Here is a 17,845-nt window from a genome sequence, read left to right as displayed (position 1 = left end):
GAGAATTTTGGAAGTCCAGCCCATGAATACTCCAGATTGAAATGTAAGCCTGTCTCCCTTGCCATCAGGAAACAGAACACAAATTTGTCCTTCTCGCTACTATCGTTATCGCACCCGTGGCGCGTGAGACAATTTATTCTTGCTTAACAAAAGTTTGGACACCAGCAAAACTGGACTCGGGACTGGACGGACAGCGTAACTCCGATATCGCAATATTATTTTGTGGAATTAACACAATGGGTAAGGTCATAAAAATGTGTTTGTCAATGACGAAGTATAGTAGGCACTCCGACATGAGCATTTGTTATAGAGATAAATTAGCTACAGTAAACATATTCAACAGCCGTAACTTAGCTTACAACTTTTAATTCCACTGGTACTTTATTGAAAATAGATTTTCATTTGCGTCCATTTAGGATTATTGTGGACGATGCTGCCCAAACGAATAGCCGATGTGTTTTTATAAAGGGACATGGTGGTGGGCCATGTTTCTACGCTACTCCATCTGCTTTATGATAGATCCGCTACATCATGTCTAGATAAAACCATTAGGACAACCTTCCCGGTTGCACACATGTGGACCTATTTGTTACAGACCAAATGTACAGAGTATCACATATGTTAAAGTGAAATTAGTTGACGTTGGTTATAGCCTAAGAACTGTTATGACTGAATGTGAAGTTTTAATGGGCAACAGTTCATTTTGTTATCTCTATACTTGTTTCCATACTACCAGAGCCAGCCTTTGGGGAGGTGAACCAATTAGGTGGTGTTTTTGTTAACGGCAGACCGCTGCCCAATGCCATCCGGCTCCGGATTGTAGAGCTTGCCCAGCTGGGAATCAGGCCTTGCGACATAAGCAGACAGCTCCGGGTCTCTCACGGCTGCGTCAGCAAGATACTAGCCCGGTACAACGAGACTGGCTCTATATTACCTGGAGCGATCGGGGGCAGCAAGCCACGGGTCACCACGCCCACAGTGGTCAAGCACATTCGGACATACAAGCAGAGAGATCCTGGCATTTTCGCCTGGGAGATTCGGGACAGGCTACTGGCCGACGGCGTCTGCGACAAATTCAACCTACCATCCGTCAGTTCCATCAGCCGAATCCTGCGCAACAAGATTGGGAATCTGAGCCAGCAGAACCAGTACGAGTCGAGCAAGCAGGCGCCTCACCCACCACCACCACAACCTACGTTGCCGTACAACCACTTATACTCATATCCAACTCCAATCGCAGCTACTGGAACCAAAGTACCAACTCCTCCCGGCATGCCCACCCTTCCCGGACACATGGCAATGCACAGGATATGGCCTTCCTCGCACTCCGTCACAGATATTCTGGGAATTCGATCAATAACAGAGCAACAAAGTAAGCACGACGTTCTTATGGAGAGTGGGCCAGTGGCTTTAAACATTTAGAAATTCCGAGTTTTTAGCGCCAGTGGAGTGTGTGTGTGAGAGAGATTGTGTGTGTGTATGTACGATTTGAATAGTAGGTCTAAGTACATCTTTGCGAAAGTTTCAAGATGATAAACTACAAAAACAACACAGAAAGAGATGTTCAAATGGTGCCAAGCATAATGTTAGTCAAGGGCTCTCTCAATGTTATTTTGAGTGATTTGAAAGGGTAATTTTAACAGTTGAAATTATTGCAAATAAACATATGGTCTAGGGCTTGCAGTAACAATTAAAGAATGGATGTGGAATATTAGTGAGATAACGAGGGGAAGTTGCATTAAGGTGATGCAGTGAAATGCAGAATCAGGTGTTCAAAGCATTAGGTCTTGCAGCCATATATTTTGTGGGCTACTCGCTTTGTCTCCAACACTGATCCATACACCCAAAAATGTTCAAACAATTGAGTGCACTTTAATGTTATTTTGTACACTACCTTGAACTATCATATAGTTATTAAGCTGTGACGTATGTTATGGCACACATGCTAATGTTGTTTCCTAAACAGACACCGTTTAAGTATTTGTGTTTTCCCTAACTGTTTTGGAAACATTGAAATATGAGCCACCATAAATCATTATTAATGGAATTCTAAGTGTTGCAAATCCCATTTTTTGGGACCATGTTTCTTGTGGGAAACATAAGAAAGTTGTCAGGTAGTAGTAGCCTATGAGTGTGTGTCTGAAGAATATTCTAAAGCACCAAGATACCGAAACATGTTCCTTCGGCTCCGAGTCATGAGAACTCGGCCTTTCAGTAGGCCCATTAACGTAACTTAGACAAACAAAACAGCAAGATATCTTTTCTCAAAGGAAACACAGATATCCGTGAAGAACTAGAAATATTGGGAGGAATGTGTTCTCAAAAGCTGCCTTTTTAAACAATTTATGCATTTCCAAATGATTAACAGATGTTTGCGGCAGGTTTTGAAAGCCGAAATAACTAAACGTACAGTCAATGACTTCAGACCTTTTAGCGCCACACTTCACCAGCCTCTGACACAGGTTTTCACTACAAATCTGTTCTAATGATATATGGCTGTATTTGTACGCGAACCGTTCAATTCTACATCTGACAACATTAAAACATGAAAATATATTTTAAGCCTGGCTTCTTCGATGGGGCTTTTATACATTACAGACTGACAGGCACGCTTGAGCGCAAAACAGTGTTCTTACGTTATCTGCAAAAACAATCAATAGGCTAACTTTAGTTTACTTCAATGCAAAATTGAACATTCAAATGCCAACACGTTACACCTTGTAGAAGGAAATTACATTTATAATATTTAGCAAAGTCAATAACAGTTTTTAGAAGTAAAATAAATTGCCTATGTTAAAAGAAATATGTAAAAAACAGACTCATCGACCTTCTCGAGTTACAACATTGGTGGGCAAGCTTTTCCAATTCTGAACGCCGGGAACAGTGTATAATATCCATCAAGCACAAAACGGGAAACGGTTAGAGCAAATCTAATTTGTCGCCACAGGAAGGCGGTGGGTAGGATATTCATGGACATTACAAGAAAGAATCGTCTTACTGCATTCCATTTTGACTGCAGCTTAAGCTTGATCAGCGGAACACACAGACGGGCCCAAGCGCGTGCGCGCACAAACACACACAAACACACGATAACGAAGGGATGGCACAGTCTGTGGTTAAAACTAGGCCTATGGTATTTCAGAATGCCTGACACACTTCAAACAGGCTTTAAAAAGGAAAGCATAAAACCCAGTTATTCTAAAAAGAATTCTAAAAAGAAGTCTTTTTCTCGGTTTTACATGACAAATAATCTCAACATGACGAGGCCATGGTGTTGACCATCTAAATACGGGGAAGGGGTAGCGTGGAGGCTTCCTCATGTCTTCTCTGACCTGCTTCTCTCTCCTCTGTCTGTGTTTTGCCCCCAGTTAGTGACAGTCCGTCCTATTCCACCGCCAAACTAGAGGAATGGAGCGCTATTAACAGGACTTACTTTCCTCCAGCAATCTCTCCACTAGTCAATGGCTTGGATAAAGCGCATTTAGAACCCGAAGCAAAATACACACAGGTAACAGGAAACTTCTCTTTTGTATCAGAATAAATCCCCAGTCTGAATTAATCTGAAGTAAGAACAATACAAAAATGAAATTACTAGCACTTAAAACAAATTATGATGATCTTGAAATTACTTTTTGTTTTTTTTCAGCATAGAGTTCATTGCTTGGGTGCACTATTGCGCCAATGTAATATAGCCCAGCTTTTTTCATTATCATACATATTAAATGGGCTTCCGTAACTTGTGATTACGGTTATTAGGCCTACCGTGCATACAGAAATGTGTGATGCGGAAGTTTTAGCCTTTGATCGACTTGACCACCCCTTAACGATTGGTATATAACCATGTAATCTTTGGTAGGGCCTACGTTTTAATAGAAAATGCTTACAAACCTAAAGACACTTTATGTAAATTCAAAAAAACTATGTAGTCAAATTTGAAGGTTTTCGGAAAGGTTTTGTTTCCTAAACTACGTGTAATGGATGAAATGTCACGAGGATAGCAAGGGCTTCATTAGGCCTAACAATATATTGTTAATGATTACTAATAGGCCTAATAGATAATGATGTAGGCTAGATACTGATTATAAACACGTGTTGCATTAAGTGGCCTACATAATGAAAACCTGTAAGTACACCTTAAAATATGCTATATATCCTACCCTTAATTATTGTGAAATTGAAATTTTCATCTAACCTGTTTATTTATAGCAGGTTTTTTGTAAATTATGTGTTTACTAGAAGTCAGTCCGGAAGAGAGAGCAAGAGAGATAGATATAACTCATTGCTGTTGATTTTCGTCATATTACGGTATTACAAGTTTTAATGACAAACAAAAACCAAGCAGACCACGTCCTGAAGTGGAAACCCCAAATCTGTGCTTTTTACGATAAAATAATTTATTGGTTGTTTGATTTCAATGTAGCATATTATTAAAATTTTCTTTCATGCTCACATATTGGTCATTTTTATACTATTTCTGTACAGGTTTGTATAGCTTCAGTCAATTGCCCCGAAGAACTGAAATAACCTATAGGTCTAATACGATTATCTTGATCATCTGTAGACTTACGCTAATATTTATGGAAACAATGCCTAACTACCTTACTGATTCATAACATAGAAGTTTAGAAGTTTAAGTCACATTTGTCAAAACGATTGATTTTATGTTTTTAGTTCACACATTGGTCACCCTGATGATTTAGGCCGTATGAGTCAAAGCATTCACATTCGTGTTTTAAAATAAATGTCTGTGAAAGTATATCGTCATTGGTCGAGGCTGTGGAGAAGGGGATTGTGCTCCGCGTGCGCGTGGTATAGCATGGGTCTGTGTTTGAAGGAACGTGATGGGGTGTACATTCACCGATAGGCCACTGTGATAAGCGAGGAGAGTATTAAAGCAGGTTCTATAAAACAAACCCAACAGAGACACTCGATATATTTGCTGTAACCTAAATTAAAGGTTAAATCATTTAAGCAGTACCACGCCGATGTGGACAAATCCAATGTGGATGGTTCGATTATCGATAGTGTACCAAATTAATAATTTTAATGACAATAGACTGAAAATTGAAAGGTATTTTTGGATGCATACACTCTCTTCGCCTTATTCACACTGACGCCTTTCAAATCATCCATACATTGGTTATGGCTGGTAGGAGACAAACGATGCAGACCTCCCCAAATAAGACGGATGTGACATAAATGTTTAGCCTGAAAAAGAAGATGCCGGTCTTAGGAATTTCATTCTTAAGCACAAAAGGTTTAGGCTATAACTTACGATATAATGCCTTAATCGTAAATCATCCACATTTAATATTGCCGAGCGCATACGGCTGTCTTCGTTCGGTCTACATGTACACGCACGACTTTTGTTCACAAACACTTTTGTTCACCTTGATCACTAGAGGTCATATTTCATAATTTAGTACATAATAACATTATCAACGCACACACACTGCCGCCCGACACACAACCGGGACAACTAGAATGAAGGTTGGGGGACTGATGTCTGATGTTGCGGGTCATTTGTTGTGCAACTGATTGACAATTAGGTGCCTTTTCCGTCGTTAAGATAGAAATAACAAAAAATTACTTGCTTTTATATTTATTTATCTGAATTCCAAAAAAGCGCCCTTAAACTGTTTCAGATCTATACATTTAACATTCAAAGTTGCCATGCAGTAATGCACTTGTAGAATAGGCATACTTGAGCAATCCCAGGAATCCAATGCACCCATGGGAAGGCCTGTTGTGTCATTTGGAAGAATAATTGGATCATTAAATTTCGATTTAAGGTGAAGGCACGCACATAGGTAAACAGAGCCAGCGGCGCGGACGTGATGAATGTACTTCTTCCGTTCCTGCTCTCTTTTCAGGATCGTTCTCTCCAACAAATCATCTTTCACGCTGATAACAAATCAGTGCTTGTTCCTAAACATAAAGATGAGATGTGGAGTGGAGTGTAGACTACACAATGTTAATTTCAATAGTAGTCTAATTTGTTGGATCTTCTCAGACCCTTATCACAGATCGAATTTCTAATCTACACTTTCGATTATTTGTGAATATTAGTTCTCAATGCATGGACATAAATATCCTTATAAATGCTGGACCAGTGGAGCAATAGAAATGAATAACTCAATTTGACGCTGAGAATAACACCACTGTTCGACACTTGAATGATGATAAAGGCGATAGGTTAATATTATCATCAATAACATGTTTAATGTGTTCATTGATAAAAGTGAAATGGGCTAAACGTTGCACATGTTTTTAAAACTCACAGTGGATGTAGTTGTGACCTAAAAAAACAGAGCGCAAAGGATTTATTGTGAACACAGCCAAAATCATAAATGTTGTTCTAGAACAAAATGTTTTTATCGTGAGTTTTTGTTTCTCTATAACCCAATTGCTTTTCTCTATTAACCCAATTGCTACGTTGGATTTATGTGTATAAAAAACACCGACATAAATTACACTGATGTTCTGTGTTTAGTATTAGAAGAAGGTTGCATATAATCTTTCGTTAAAGCCCGACTAAGAAATATTTGAAATAATGTAAAAATGACCAGGATTGGTTGATAATGTTTGATTTATTATCAACATGAGACATTTTTGTTAATGACTGTGGCATAGACACAGAACCAGCCACGCATAGTCAGTGTTAGTTTTTCGTGACCTTTTCGAAAAAAATAGACGTAGATAATATCCAATCTGTTTTGCAGGAACAAGAAGGATCTCAACTGCAGAAACGATTCTAGTAGTCACGGACCACCCAGGCATAGATATTCAGACTCTATGAAATAGGCTCCTTGGCATAATTCCTCAAGTTATTTCTTGTCACACTGCCAAAAAACGTACTCATGCTTGACCTCCCTCTGTTTTTCTTACGTTTCATCTTCTTTCATATTTGCTCCTATTTTCGATGATATCCTTATTTCCACTCTCTCTGTCCTCATATTAAATTCCCAGATCTCCTCCTTCTGTCTTACATGGTTTCCTGAACTCGTGACTATAGAAACTATGTCCTTCTGCTGACCTTATTTCTTCTTGTTGACCTCTTCTGTTTACACCCCCATCTCTCTCTCTCTCTCTCTCTCTCTCTCTCTCTCTCTCTCTGTCTCTCTCTCTCTCTCTCTCTCTCTCTCTCTCTCTCTCTCTCTCTGTCTCTCTCTCTCTTTCTTGCTCGCTCTTTCCTGTTTTAAACTCTCTCCAACTCTTTCTTATTATATCTCCAACCCTGTCTCTCTCCTGCTCTCACTGTCATATCTTTCTACCGTTCTCTTTCGTTAACTCGGCTGCTCTCTCTCCATTTTTCTCACCACTCCGCAAGCAAACCGGGAAGGCTGCTCTCTTCTCCCTCCGCATCTCACCCGTTCTCCCTTCTCTTCTCTCCCCCCTCTCTCTGACGCAGACGCAGAGTGGCTTGCCCACAGTGAACAGCTATGCCACAGTGCCCAGCATCCCTCCCTACCACCCTCCCACCCAAGTGTCGCCCTACATGGGGTACAGCGTCACCACGTCGGCCTATGTGACCGGTCACACATGGCAACCGCCCAGTGGCAGTGCTCTCTCTCCCCACAGCTGTGACGTCGCCGCCCCGCTGGCCTTCAAGAGTATGACAGTCAACCGGGAAGCCTTTCACCCCTGTCACGGCCTCAGCACTGTAAACTGAAAACGGAGGGGGTGGAGGAAGGAGAGGGGTGGAGAAAGAGGGGGAGGGAGGGAAGAGAGTAACAGAGGCTCTTGGTCCCCTGGTGTCCTGTGTGGGTATGTCAACGTCCTCTCCTCTGTATTTATATGAAGGACCTTCTCCAAGGACCAACTCCAGTGCTGTTCGTCTGGGGGGGGAAGATCTGCTTTACACCAGCTCAACACGTCATTAAAATAAAGACATGTGGAAGGAAAGTGTTTCCATCCTAAATTACAGGCCTGGCCTGCTGGCCTACACAACACAACTCAACAGGACAGGTGTACTGAGGGACGTGTGGTGTTCTTATGTCAACATTGTGATATCTGATACGGAGAGCTTGTCTCTGAATTTCGTGTCTACACACTTCACTGTCTCTGGGGGAAAGTGGGGTAGGCCTGCAGTATGACTTCACAAATAAGCAATCTTAAGAAAAAGAAAACAGTTTGCATTTAAGTGTTTCAGGGTGTTTATCAATTTCCATTGTTTTTTCATGTTTGTATTTGATTTTTGTTTTTATTGTTTTCATAAAAGCATCAGTTTTACTGACCATCGTTTTTATCACTTCTCTCAAAATGTAGCGTTATCATGAGCTCCGGAGGGAAGTTTTTTTTAATTATGTTTATTTATTAGACTAAGGTACTTTGAACGAAGTGCAATTCCAAACGGCGGACATCATCACAGAGACAGTATATGGGATTTTTTTCAATGCACATTTAGACAAGATTGGCTTTGGTTTTCATTTTGTTGAATGTCGTTACGAACATTAAACATTATGAACGGAGAGGATGCACAGTTCTAAACGTTGCACAATGAAATTGAATGTATCTTATTAAATTGTTTGGATGTTACTCATTTCTATGAATTGTAGCTGTCTGTGAGCCAAAATGGTGGCTGTAACTTAAAGGCCAAAATGGCTTTGCTATACGAGACAATGACGCCCCCAATCAGCCTTCAAAAGCGTTTTTATATGACCTCTACATTTGCATGAATTCTAGACCTAAATTGCACCTTGAAACTATTAGCCTGTAACCATGAGTGCTTGTAGGCTAGCCTATATGCTACCAAGTGGAAGTGTCCTTAAAGGTGCCTCTCTGCATGGTAGGACCACAGGTCAACATGACCCGTATACTTTGGACGTCCCAGCTTTACTTAAACTGCGAAAAAAAGGTATCCTCTGTGTAGCCTATTGTCAATGAAATGTTGCGGAAAATTAGGCCCACCATAATGTCATTTGAAATCTTTAAAATCCAATCATCTCCAGAGAGTAAACGGGTCGAAATGATTTAATTAGGTGAAATGTTAATATACAATTGAAATATACATCAAAATGAGATTCAGTGTAGGCTAGTAGGCCTATGTGATAATATGAACGGTGCTCGGTTGGCAGGCGCCAAGAGTGTGGAAATAGAGCAGGCTATTTATGGCGGCTAGGCTATATGCTAAGGAATGTTGCGGACGACTCGCTTCTTGAAGACTTGAACACGTCATACAAGAGAAAATCAAAACGTGTGATTACATTTTCTCACTCTAATAATTGCATTCTATTTTACGTGAAAGCCATGTTGTTCATGTTTTCTATAGCCTAAATATCCAGCAGACTAGTTAGTCACATTTGGAGAAACATACAATGAACGTGCGCAGTGGGACATTTGGTTGTGTGTTTACAAAAGGTCAGCGCCATGTTGGATTAACTCCGCAGTGAGAGAGCCACCAAGACTGGACTAATTTGACTGTGGTCTCAGAAGCAACCTGGCTCGTGACCTTCCAAGCACGCTCTCATTAAGTCCTTTGCAAACAGGCAGGCAGCAAGGGACTGAGGTTGCGGAGAGCTTTATAAAAGTTGGCAGCTTTTACATAGCCTCGCAATATGAATCCCCCCCCCCTTTCTCATTAATATCCATAAACCAGAGGGGATGGGTGTGTTTAGTCGTGGGCCCCCCAAGCCACCCACCCCCTCAACGCTACAGCATAAACAGCCCCTTTCGTGTGGCAATGTAAACACTGCTCCCGACGCGAAGGCTGATTTGACTTGGAAAGCATTCCCTCCCGCATCCAGTGGTCACGGACCGTTGCTCAGGGATCGTAGTGTTTTTTTGACCGTATGCGAACCACATCATAGGGCTGCTGGCAGACGATGCCCCGGCACTCATCAGGCATTGCAGTAATGATGATGATAACAAAAAACAATCCTCAAACTTACAGACAGGAGCACAGGTCTCATTCCACTGTACGCTAGCTACAGTAACAGCGAAACGGTAAAGCACGCATAGCCTTTCAGATTTCCTTTGACTCAGAGCAGGAACCGAAATGTGGTTGTGCTAATCAACGCCAGCGTTTGTAAGTCTGTGATCAGTATGTTAGTAAACAAGAAACAACGTTTCAGAAAAGCCTAATAACCTTGAGGCTGTCCCAGTGCCTATGTTACAGGATTGAGGACTAAAAACGTCTCTATTTCTAAACTGGGGATAAACACATGTTTCTAATTAATGGTGTTGAGTCTGGGTCAGTTGTCATATGGTTATCTTTAAACTTGCCTACGCGCAATCAGAAACAAGACCGACAGCGGTGCAGATACACTAAGCAGCTCACTCTTACGGCAAGACACCGCTCATGTAGGTTCATGTCCACTGGAATATTTGAAAAACCATACTGATAACAGCCAGACTATTTTCTAAATGTTTTAAAATAACAACATTATTTAACACACAGGTGAGTAAAAAGCATAAGTGCGCTGGGTCTCTCAGGGAATGTTCTGGGCGGTTCTGTTCTTGTCTGTGTCTGTGAAGGGTGTGCCTTCTGCGTTTAATCAGGCCTTGACGGAACACTAATTAATGGGCTTGGAGGCTTTAATACAAACATACACACATAATCACATACACTGATCTGCTGTGCAGACACCATATATGGGATTGCTATAGGAAAAAGGCAGTTTATGTATGATTGCAGTGCCTGTCTAAAGGGAAATGGAGTAAATGTGTGTTCTGTCAAGTGAGGGTGAGGACTGAAGAGAGGGAGTGAGGTGAGAACATGAGGGGGGTGAGGGAGGGGCCCCCCGAGTCAGTTTCTGACTACGCGAGGTTCAGGAAAGGGGTGAGAAAGGGGGGGGGGGGCAAAGGACTAGTTCGGCATTTGCATTGTAATACGACTCAAGCACATGTAGCACGTGCCACGAAATAATCCCCCCCCCAACAAAAACACACACACAGGCATTCAACACTCCATTAGGACGCGGACGGGTGAAGCGTTTACTGTTCCATCCATCTTCAGGCTTCAGTTGTTCTTCCGTCGTCACCGCTGGCCCCTGGGCCAGCCACAATCCCTCCCAACTCACACACTCATCACGCCTGTCAAACGGAAACTTGATGCAACTTAACCTGCCATTCACTGCCAGGTGCTGAGAGAGGGAGAGATGGTCGGAGAGAAAGAAAGAGGAGGGGAGGGGAAGAGCGAGAGAGGGAGATGCCGGAGAAAAAGAGAGCGAGTGAGAGGTGAGAGAGAGGTAGAGACGGGTAATGACGTCCTGTAGGGAGCATCCCTCGATGTTTAGCTACAGGTGGGTGTGTGTGTTTGTGAGTGTGTGTGTGTCCTGGCGTGCATGTTTGTATGTGACAGAGACAAAGGGAAAACATTGTAGTCTCTACATTTGAATATGTTGGGATTGTTGTTGTAGCCATCGCTAAAATAAGTTGAGTCGCTAATCCAGCCTCCAGCGGCCCAGAGTCTGGCTCTCAAGAACACACACACACACAAACACATTGTAGACATGTACTCACACACACACATTGTACAAATACACTTAAACACAAACACTGAAATGTGCTTTTAATTAATTTGTGAAATCAGTACAGAACGCTTTGAAGGCACATAAAGGTCTCACAGTCAAACCATTTCAAGCTTCCTCCTCAGGACAGATACAATTTCTCCAGACACATAGCCTAATGCGATTAACAGGATGTGGAATTGTTTAGGTATCATGAACTATAATGAAACACTGGCGTGAATGTCTCACGATCTTAAAGCTTCAAGAAATGTTCCGAATGTTCCAGGAAGAGTTTCTCTCTGCTTGCTCCAGTCTGGCACCAGCTTCAGGAACACAGTACGGGAAGCAGGAAAGGACATCCTACTGTTTTTCACGGTCGTTTGTCGAACAGCGTCAAAGTGACAAGCACGTAGTGGCTGTGTCTGTGGCTGTGTTTACGTACCTTTGTGTGGTGTGTGTGTGTGTGTGTGGTGTGTGTGTGCACACATTTGTCTAAGCGCGTGCAGATGTGTGAGTGTGTGTGTGGGACTGTGTCTGTGGTTGGGGTTTTTGATCATTTGTTGTAGACATTAAATGGAGCTGCAGTGCAATGTGAAGGTTTACTTGGGCAGGATGGAGGATGTCTGATGCAGGATAGAAGATGGAGGATGTTTGATGCAGAATGGAGGATGTTTGATGCAGGATAGAGGATGTTTGATGCAGGATAGAAGATGGAGGATGTTTGATGTAGGATAGAGGATGTTAGATGCAGGATAGAGGATGGAGGATGTTTGATGCAGGATAGAGAATGGAGGATGTTTGATGCAGGTTAGATGATGGAGGATGTTTGATGCAGGATAGAGGATGGAGGATGTTTGATGCAGAATGGAGGATGTTTGATGCGGGATAGAGAATGGAGGATGTTTGATGCAGGATAGAGGATGGAGGATGTTTGATGCTGGATAGAGGATGGAGGATGTTTGATGCAGAATGGAGGATGTTTGATGTAGGATGACGTGCGTTTGATGTAGGATGGTGTGTTGAGCTCGCTAGGGTGTGGGAAAGGGAAGGCAGTGTAGTCAGTCCAGTTCAGGAGAGGGCTGTAATACTGGCTGGGTTATGAAAGGTGTGTGTGTGTGTGGATGTGCATGTTTGTGTGTGAACGTATTTGTGTGTGTGTGGTGCGCGGGTTTGTGTCTGAGTGTGTTTTGTGTAGTGTTTGTGTGTGTGTGTGTTGTGGACGAACTGAATTACAGGTCCTAGATCTAGGTTGAAGGCAGTGGATGGGCTGTCTGTGGCACCTTTACTTCACCAGTTTGTCTGCAGCCATTTAGACATGTACTCATAAACCAGCAACATCACAGCTCCACCTACATGGAGAGACAGGAAAAGGGAGGGAGAGAGAGAGAGGAAGAAGGGAGAGAAGGAGGTAGGGAAAGACCAAGAGAAGTAGGTTGGGAGAGAAAGAGGAAGGGAGAGATGGATGGAGAGAGGGAGAGAGCGAGGAGGGAGGGAAGGAAGGAAGGAAGAAAGAAAGGAGGGAGGGAGAGATGGAAGGAGGTAGAAAGGCAGGGAGTGTGAGAAAGAGGAAGAGAGGGAGAAAAGGAGGGAAGAAAAGACAAAGAAAGAGACACAGGAGGAGATGGAGGAAGAGAAAGACGCAGACAAGGAGAGAGAAAGAGAGAGAGCACAGTGAACGTGGCTGCCCTAACAACCCAAGACAAGCCTTTCATTCTCACAACAACCAGGGCCAGCAGAAACACAAGAACACAGAAAATGTCACCTGGTCCAAGTCTCATGATCTTGGGAACCAATCCTTTGTACAAGGCCAAGTACCTGGAAGAAGGAGAAAGAAGGAGAGAGAAAACCCCATTAAAACAGCTATACTTCCAATACTTCTTGATAATTAGATCCCACGTCTGCTAAAAGGGCCGGCGTGCCCGTAGAAGCGGTGCTGAGGAGGGCCCTGCGAAGGCGCCTGTCTGCCTGTCTCTCCAGGTAAGGTCCAGAGAGGTCTAATGACCAGTGTTGGAGGTGTACCTGCCCTGCTAATGCGTTCAAGGTGATCGCTGGCTGGCCAGGCCGTCTCCAACCCCCCCACCCCCGCCCCGTGCCCCCGCCACTGATGGCGTTAATAAGGCTCGACCCACTTCCTCCCTGGCCCTCTGTCTGATTAGATTGACCCGCCGAGCGCCGTGTGCCTCGTTAGGACGAGCTTAACGACGTCTCCCATAGGGACCACTAATTAGCTGGGACTGTGTTGTGTTAGGGAAGGGGACTGGATGTGGCGCAGGGGGCACCCCCTCTCAGCGGCCCTGGAAAGAGGGGCCTTCAGTTGGTGCCACTCCCCACGACCCCCCTCCCCCCCTCCAGGTCCCGGGGCCACTAACGACTACCATCTCCTTGGTGCTGCCCAGCGAGCATGGGGACTGGAGCAAATCAAGGGCAGCCACCGTTGTGAAAACGCAGGATCTGTCCACAGACCAAGTCTTGAGTGAGACTAGTAATCCTGAGAGAACTCTCTATCACTCTGCTACAGACATGCCCAGAGAAGACACAGTTCAACTGCACAGCTAAACCGACATTCTTAACTGCTATATGTAGAATTGTTTCAAAACCAATGTGTAAAACTGAGCCGGTCCCTGATGTTGGTCTCTGACTCCTTAATCTTGTGCCCTGTAAACCAGGCCTGCACTCAGCCCCAGACCTCCACACCCAGCCCCAGACCTCCACACCCAGCCCCAGACCTCCACACCCAGCCCTCCACACCCAGCCCCAGACCTCCACACCCAGCCCCAGACCTCCACACCCAGCCCTCCTCACCCTTCCTCCCGGTATACCAGACCCATGGTCTGGAAGCAGGTGCGATACTTGATCTCTCCTGGGATTGGCTGTGGCCCCTGGATGCGGCTCTTGGCCACGTCGAAGGGAATGTTCACACAGGAGGAGATGGTTCCAGACAGCAGGCCAATGGCAAACTTCCTCAGGAACTCCAGACCCGGGTCCTGGCAGGTGAGGGGACAGTAGAGAGAAAGAGACATCAACATAGAGACATCAGCAGAGAGAGAAACGTCAACAGAGAACTATCCACAGAGAGAGAGAGAGAGAGATCAACAGAGAGAGAGACATCAACAGAAAGAGAGAGACATCAACAGAGAGAGAGAGACTTCAACAATGAGCGGAGAGAGATAGGCACAGGGAGCACAGCTCCTCAGAGTGGAGGGAAAGGCACATGAAGCACAGCTGCATCTGGTGCACATCTCTCATACATCAGTCGAAACTTTTACAAGAAACAGTCTGGCAGAAGATAATATCCGACTGTATAAGAACATCAAATCCCAGTTTTTGGATGTGAAAATGACCAGAAAATGACAACCCGATAAGGAGAAAGAGTTGGATCGAAACAAGTAAGAGTCAAATTGTTGACTTGTCCAAAAAAGACAGAGAGAGAGGGAGGGGAAAGGAACTGATAGAGAGAAAGGCAGTGGGGGAAAGGGAGGGAGAGGAAGAGAAGGAGAGAGAGCACACGTGAGTGTGTGCATGTGTGAGCGAAAGAGTGCAGGGGGGCTTGTGCATATGATTGCAAAGCTGGCATGAAAGCCCTGATCATTTTATGGTAGCGGGGGGCAGATTAGTGCTTCCTGGCTGCGGTGCAGCTCTCTGATTGGGCGAGCCTGGGAAGAGAGGATTTCTAAAGAGGGTTCATACAGGCAGACTGTGGAGGCATATGGGGACAATTTGGGTAATTGGGCTGTGACTCGGCACAGTGGTATTACTGTACCAGAGAAGCCCAGACTCAGAGAGCTCTGACAGCTAATTGGCCGAGATATTTTTACAAATGACAGTGGCCTAGTAGCTCCGGACCTGGCTGGAGTGGCAGGACACCCTAAGTGGTAAATCAACAGCTAATCCTTCCTTTTTTCGCCCGCATTCTTTTTTTTTGATAGGACGTATGTGGTGTTAGGGCAACCCCTCCCACCCCTCCCACCCCTCCCCCCCACCCCCTGCCTACTGGTCCTAAGTTACCCAGCAACCCACTTCCTGACAGCCTAAAGCAAACAGCTCGTCGGTCCCCGTGGTCCAGTGTCATCTGCTCACTTTCGTCTATTCAAATGGGCGAAGGGAAAGAGCCGGAGAGTGAAACAGTGGATTTGACTACAGACACGTTTGACTTGAGAGCTCATGTTGCAGACAAAAGGCGAGGGAAGGTGGAGGGGTATCAGCTAGCTAGTCAGGGACCGTACCAGGTGACTTCATCCTGCTCTCCACCCTACTCTCATGCCTGGAGAGCACGTCCACCCTCCCACATGACAGAACAAGCTCCAGTCTTCCTCGACGCCAAACAAACGACCAGAGGTTCCTCTTGTCAGACACTTCTGTCTATTCCTATTCTGTGAAATTAAATTATATACTATACTATTACTATTCTATGCTATGCTATCCCATGCTATGCTGTACTGTGCTATGCTATTAGATTCTATTCTAGGCTCTGTATGAGTGTCTACTTCCATAAACGCCAGCACATGCTCCAACAGGACAGAGCAGGGGTTAGGTTTGCTTCCACTCCAATGTGCTCCTGAACAAGTACCACTGTCTGCTTCCAATTAGCCTATTGGAGTGAATCTAATGCCCCGGTTGTGCAGCGTTAGTATGCTAGCGTTCCCGTTAAAGAAAATTAACTTTTGTTTGGGATTCGGGCCCTGCCGGATGTGTAATGTGAACCGTAGAGGATGTGGAGAGAACTGGGGAATTCTTGGAGAGCTGTTCTCACACACTCCTCAAACGCTTCTCTTCCCAGCGCTGTAGTCCTTCAGGTCCTCTTGGGAATGGACGACGCCTTCTTAAGGAAGGCCAGGCATCCCCGCATCATGACTGCCCTGATCCATGTAGGTGCTGTACGTACCAGGGGCGGAGAGAGATGGAGAGATGGAGAGACAGAGAGGCAGACAGAGAGAGAGAGACAGAGAGACAGACAAACAGACAGACAGAGACAGAGACAGACAGACAGAAATACAGACAGAGATACAGACAGAGATACAGACAGAGATAAAGGCCAACAGAGAGAGAGACAGACAGAGATACAGAGAGACAGACAGAGAGACAGACAGAGATACACCAGAACAAGAGAGAGACACTTGAAGCAGACAGATGGAGCGAGATCTTACCGAGCTGGCAGGAATGGCATCCTTGACATTGAAGTAGAAGCCGAAGTAGATCATGTTGAAGACTCCATGCCGGCCCAGAGTGGAGGTCAGGCCCTTGTTCAGACCTCGCAGACCCAGGCCTCCAGAGTTGATGATGTGTCTTGCTTGGGCAAAGGTGGAGGGTTGCTACACAGGGAAAGATCACAAGATCTTCCCATTTCAACATCATATACAGGGATTGGTAGAGCTTAGTGGTAGAGCATTTGACTGCAGAGGTTCAAATCTCACCCATACATTTTTATGGATAAATGCTTTTGGTAAATGAATGAGTTATTATTGCTTTTTACAATGAATTAACATTGTTATTATTTAGAATCACAATGACAAAGAATTCTTTTTTGACCCTTCAAAAAAAAAAGAAAATGCGTCAGCTTAACAAAGAAAACGTCCGATGTGACATGTAAGACAAAGAAACGCAGGTAGGATGGAGTTGATGGTTCCTCACCACTTTGAAAGAGTCCCTGTTGGCCTGCAGGCTGACTTTCACCACCTCAAAGGGGTTGACCACCACAGCCTCAGTCAGGCCTGACCCCAGACCTGCTACTGACAGGGCCTGAGGGAGGGAGGGGTGGGGAGAGGGGTGGGGAGAGAGAGAGAGAGAAAGAGAGAGAGAGGGAGAGAAATAGAAGGAAAGAGATGAATACCACAAATGATAGCACCAGTGGCTACAGAAGACATTGCAAATGAACCGAAGCGCACAGGCTTTTTACAGTCGCAATTGGCCCAGGAGTGGTGAGGTGGTGAACGAGAGGGTGGATGTGAGTTTGTGAGATGTTGAGGTGAATGCGTTGACGTGAGTTAGTGAGATATTGAGGTGAATGATTGGACGGGAGTTAGTGAGATGTTGAGGTGAATGCGTTGATGTGAGGTAGTGAGATATTGAGGTGAATGATTGGACGTGAGTTAGTGAGATGTTGAGGTGCATGCGTGGACAGGACCACAGTGAACAGAGCCTAAAGGGAGATGGTGGTTGTGAAACTGTTCTCTTTGACTGCTCCTCTCACCTACAGAACCATCCATCTCACTCTGACAGCCATTGTTCTACAAACATCACCTGTACGAGGAAAACAGAACGCAAGAGGTGTGTACCGTCATGGCCAAAAGTATTGGCGGTGAAAATAATGTTTCGCAAAGTTCGATGCTTCACCTGTTGTGGTGTTGATTCACATCGTTTCTCGAATACTGTATGTCTGTTCAGGTGTGTGTGAGTGT

General features: G+C 44.5%; 2 protein-coding genes across 10 annotated transcripts in view; one reads left to right on the top strand and one right to left on the bottom strand.

Moving 5' to 3' along the window:
- The first annotated feature begins 67 nt into the window (after window positions 1–67).
- pax9 (paired box 9) lies at window positions 68–8,542 on the top strand. Of its 2 annotated transcripts, none has more exons than XM_047018121.1 (4): window positions 68–240; window positions 737–1,372; window positions 3,369–3,508; window positions 7,412–8,542. In XM_047018121.1, exons 1-4 carry the CDS (start codon window positions 237–239, stop codon window positions 7,670–7,672), a joined length of 1,041 nt encoding a protein of 346 aa, XP_046874077.1. In that variant the 5' UTR covers window positions 68–236; the 3' UTR covers window positions 7,673–8,542. The 2 variants fall into 2 exon arrangements, with proteins under 2 accessions (XP_046874077.1, XP_046874086.1); XM_047018130.1 differs by lacking the exon at window positions 7,412–8,542 and adding an exon at window positions 6,970–7,137 and having other exon boundaries at window positions 69–240.
- Window positions 8,543–11,497: 2,955 nt separating this feature from the next.
- slc25a21 (solute carrier family 25 member 21) overlaps window positions 11,498–17,845 on the bottom strand; it is an 80,082-nt gene continuing 73,734 nt past the window's right edge. For all 8 annotated transcript variants that reach the window (XM_047018158.1, XM_047018174.1, XM_047018147.1 and 5 more), the window contains 5 exons: window positions 17,079–17,186; window positions 16,595–16,759; window positions 14,253–14,434; window positions 13,213–13,265; window positions 11,498–12,799 (listed from right to left, as the gene is read on the bottom strand). In XM_047018158.1, coding sequence (XP_046874114.1) covers window positions 12,738–12,799; window positions 13,213–13,265; window positions 14,253–14,434; window positions 16,595–16,759; window positions 17,079–17,186 — 570 coding nt within the window. In that variant the 3' untranslated portion in view covers window positions 11,498–12,737. The remainder of the gene's footprint in view (window positions 12,800–13,212; window positions 13,266–14,252; window positions 14,435–16,594; window positions 16,760–17,078; window positions 17,187–17,845) is intronic.

Source organism: Hypomesus transpacificus, chromosome 3 (assembly GCF_021917145.1).
Source record: "Hypomesus transpacificus isolate Combined female chromosome 3, fHypTra1, whole genome shotgun sequence".
NCBI lineage: Eukaryota > Metazoa > Chordata > Actinopteri > Osmeriformes > Osmeridae > Hypomesus > Hypomesus transpacificus.
Note: the sequence above shows the minus strand (reverse complement) of the source record. Positions and strands in the feature narration are given on the sequence as shown.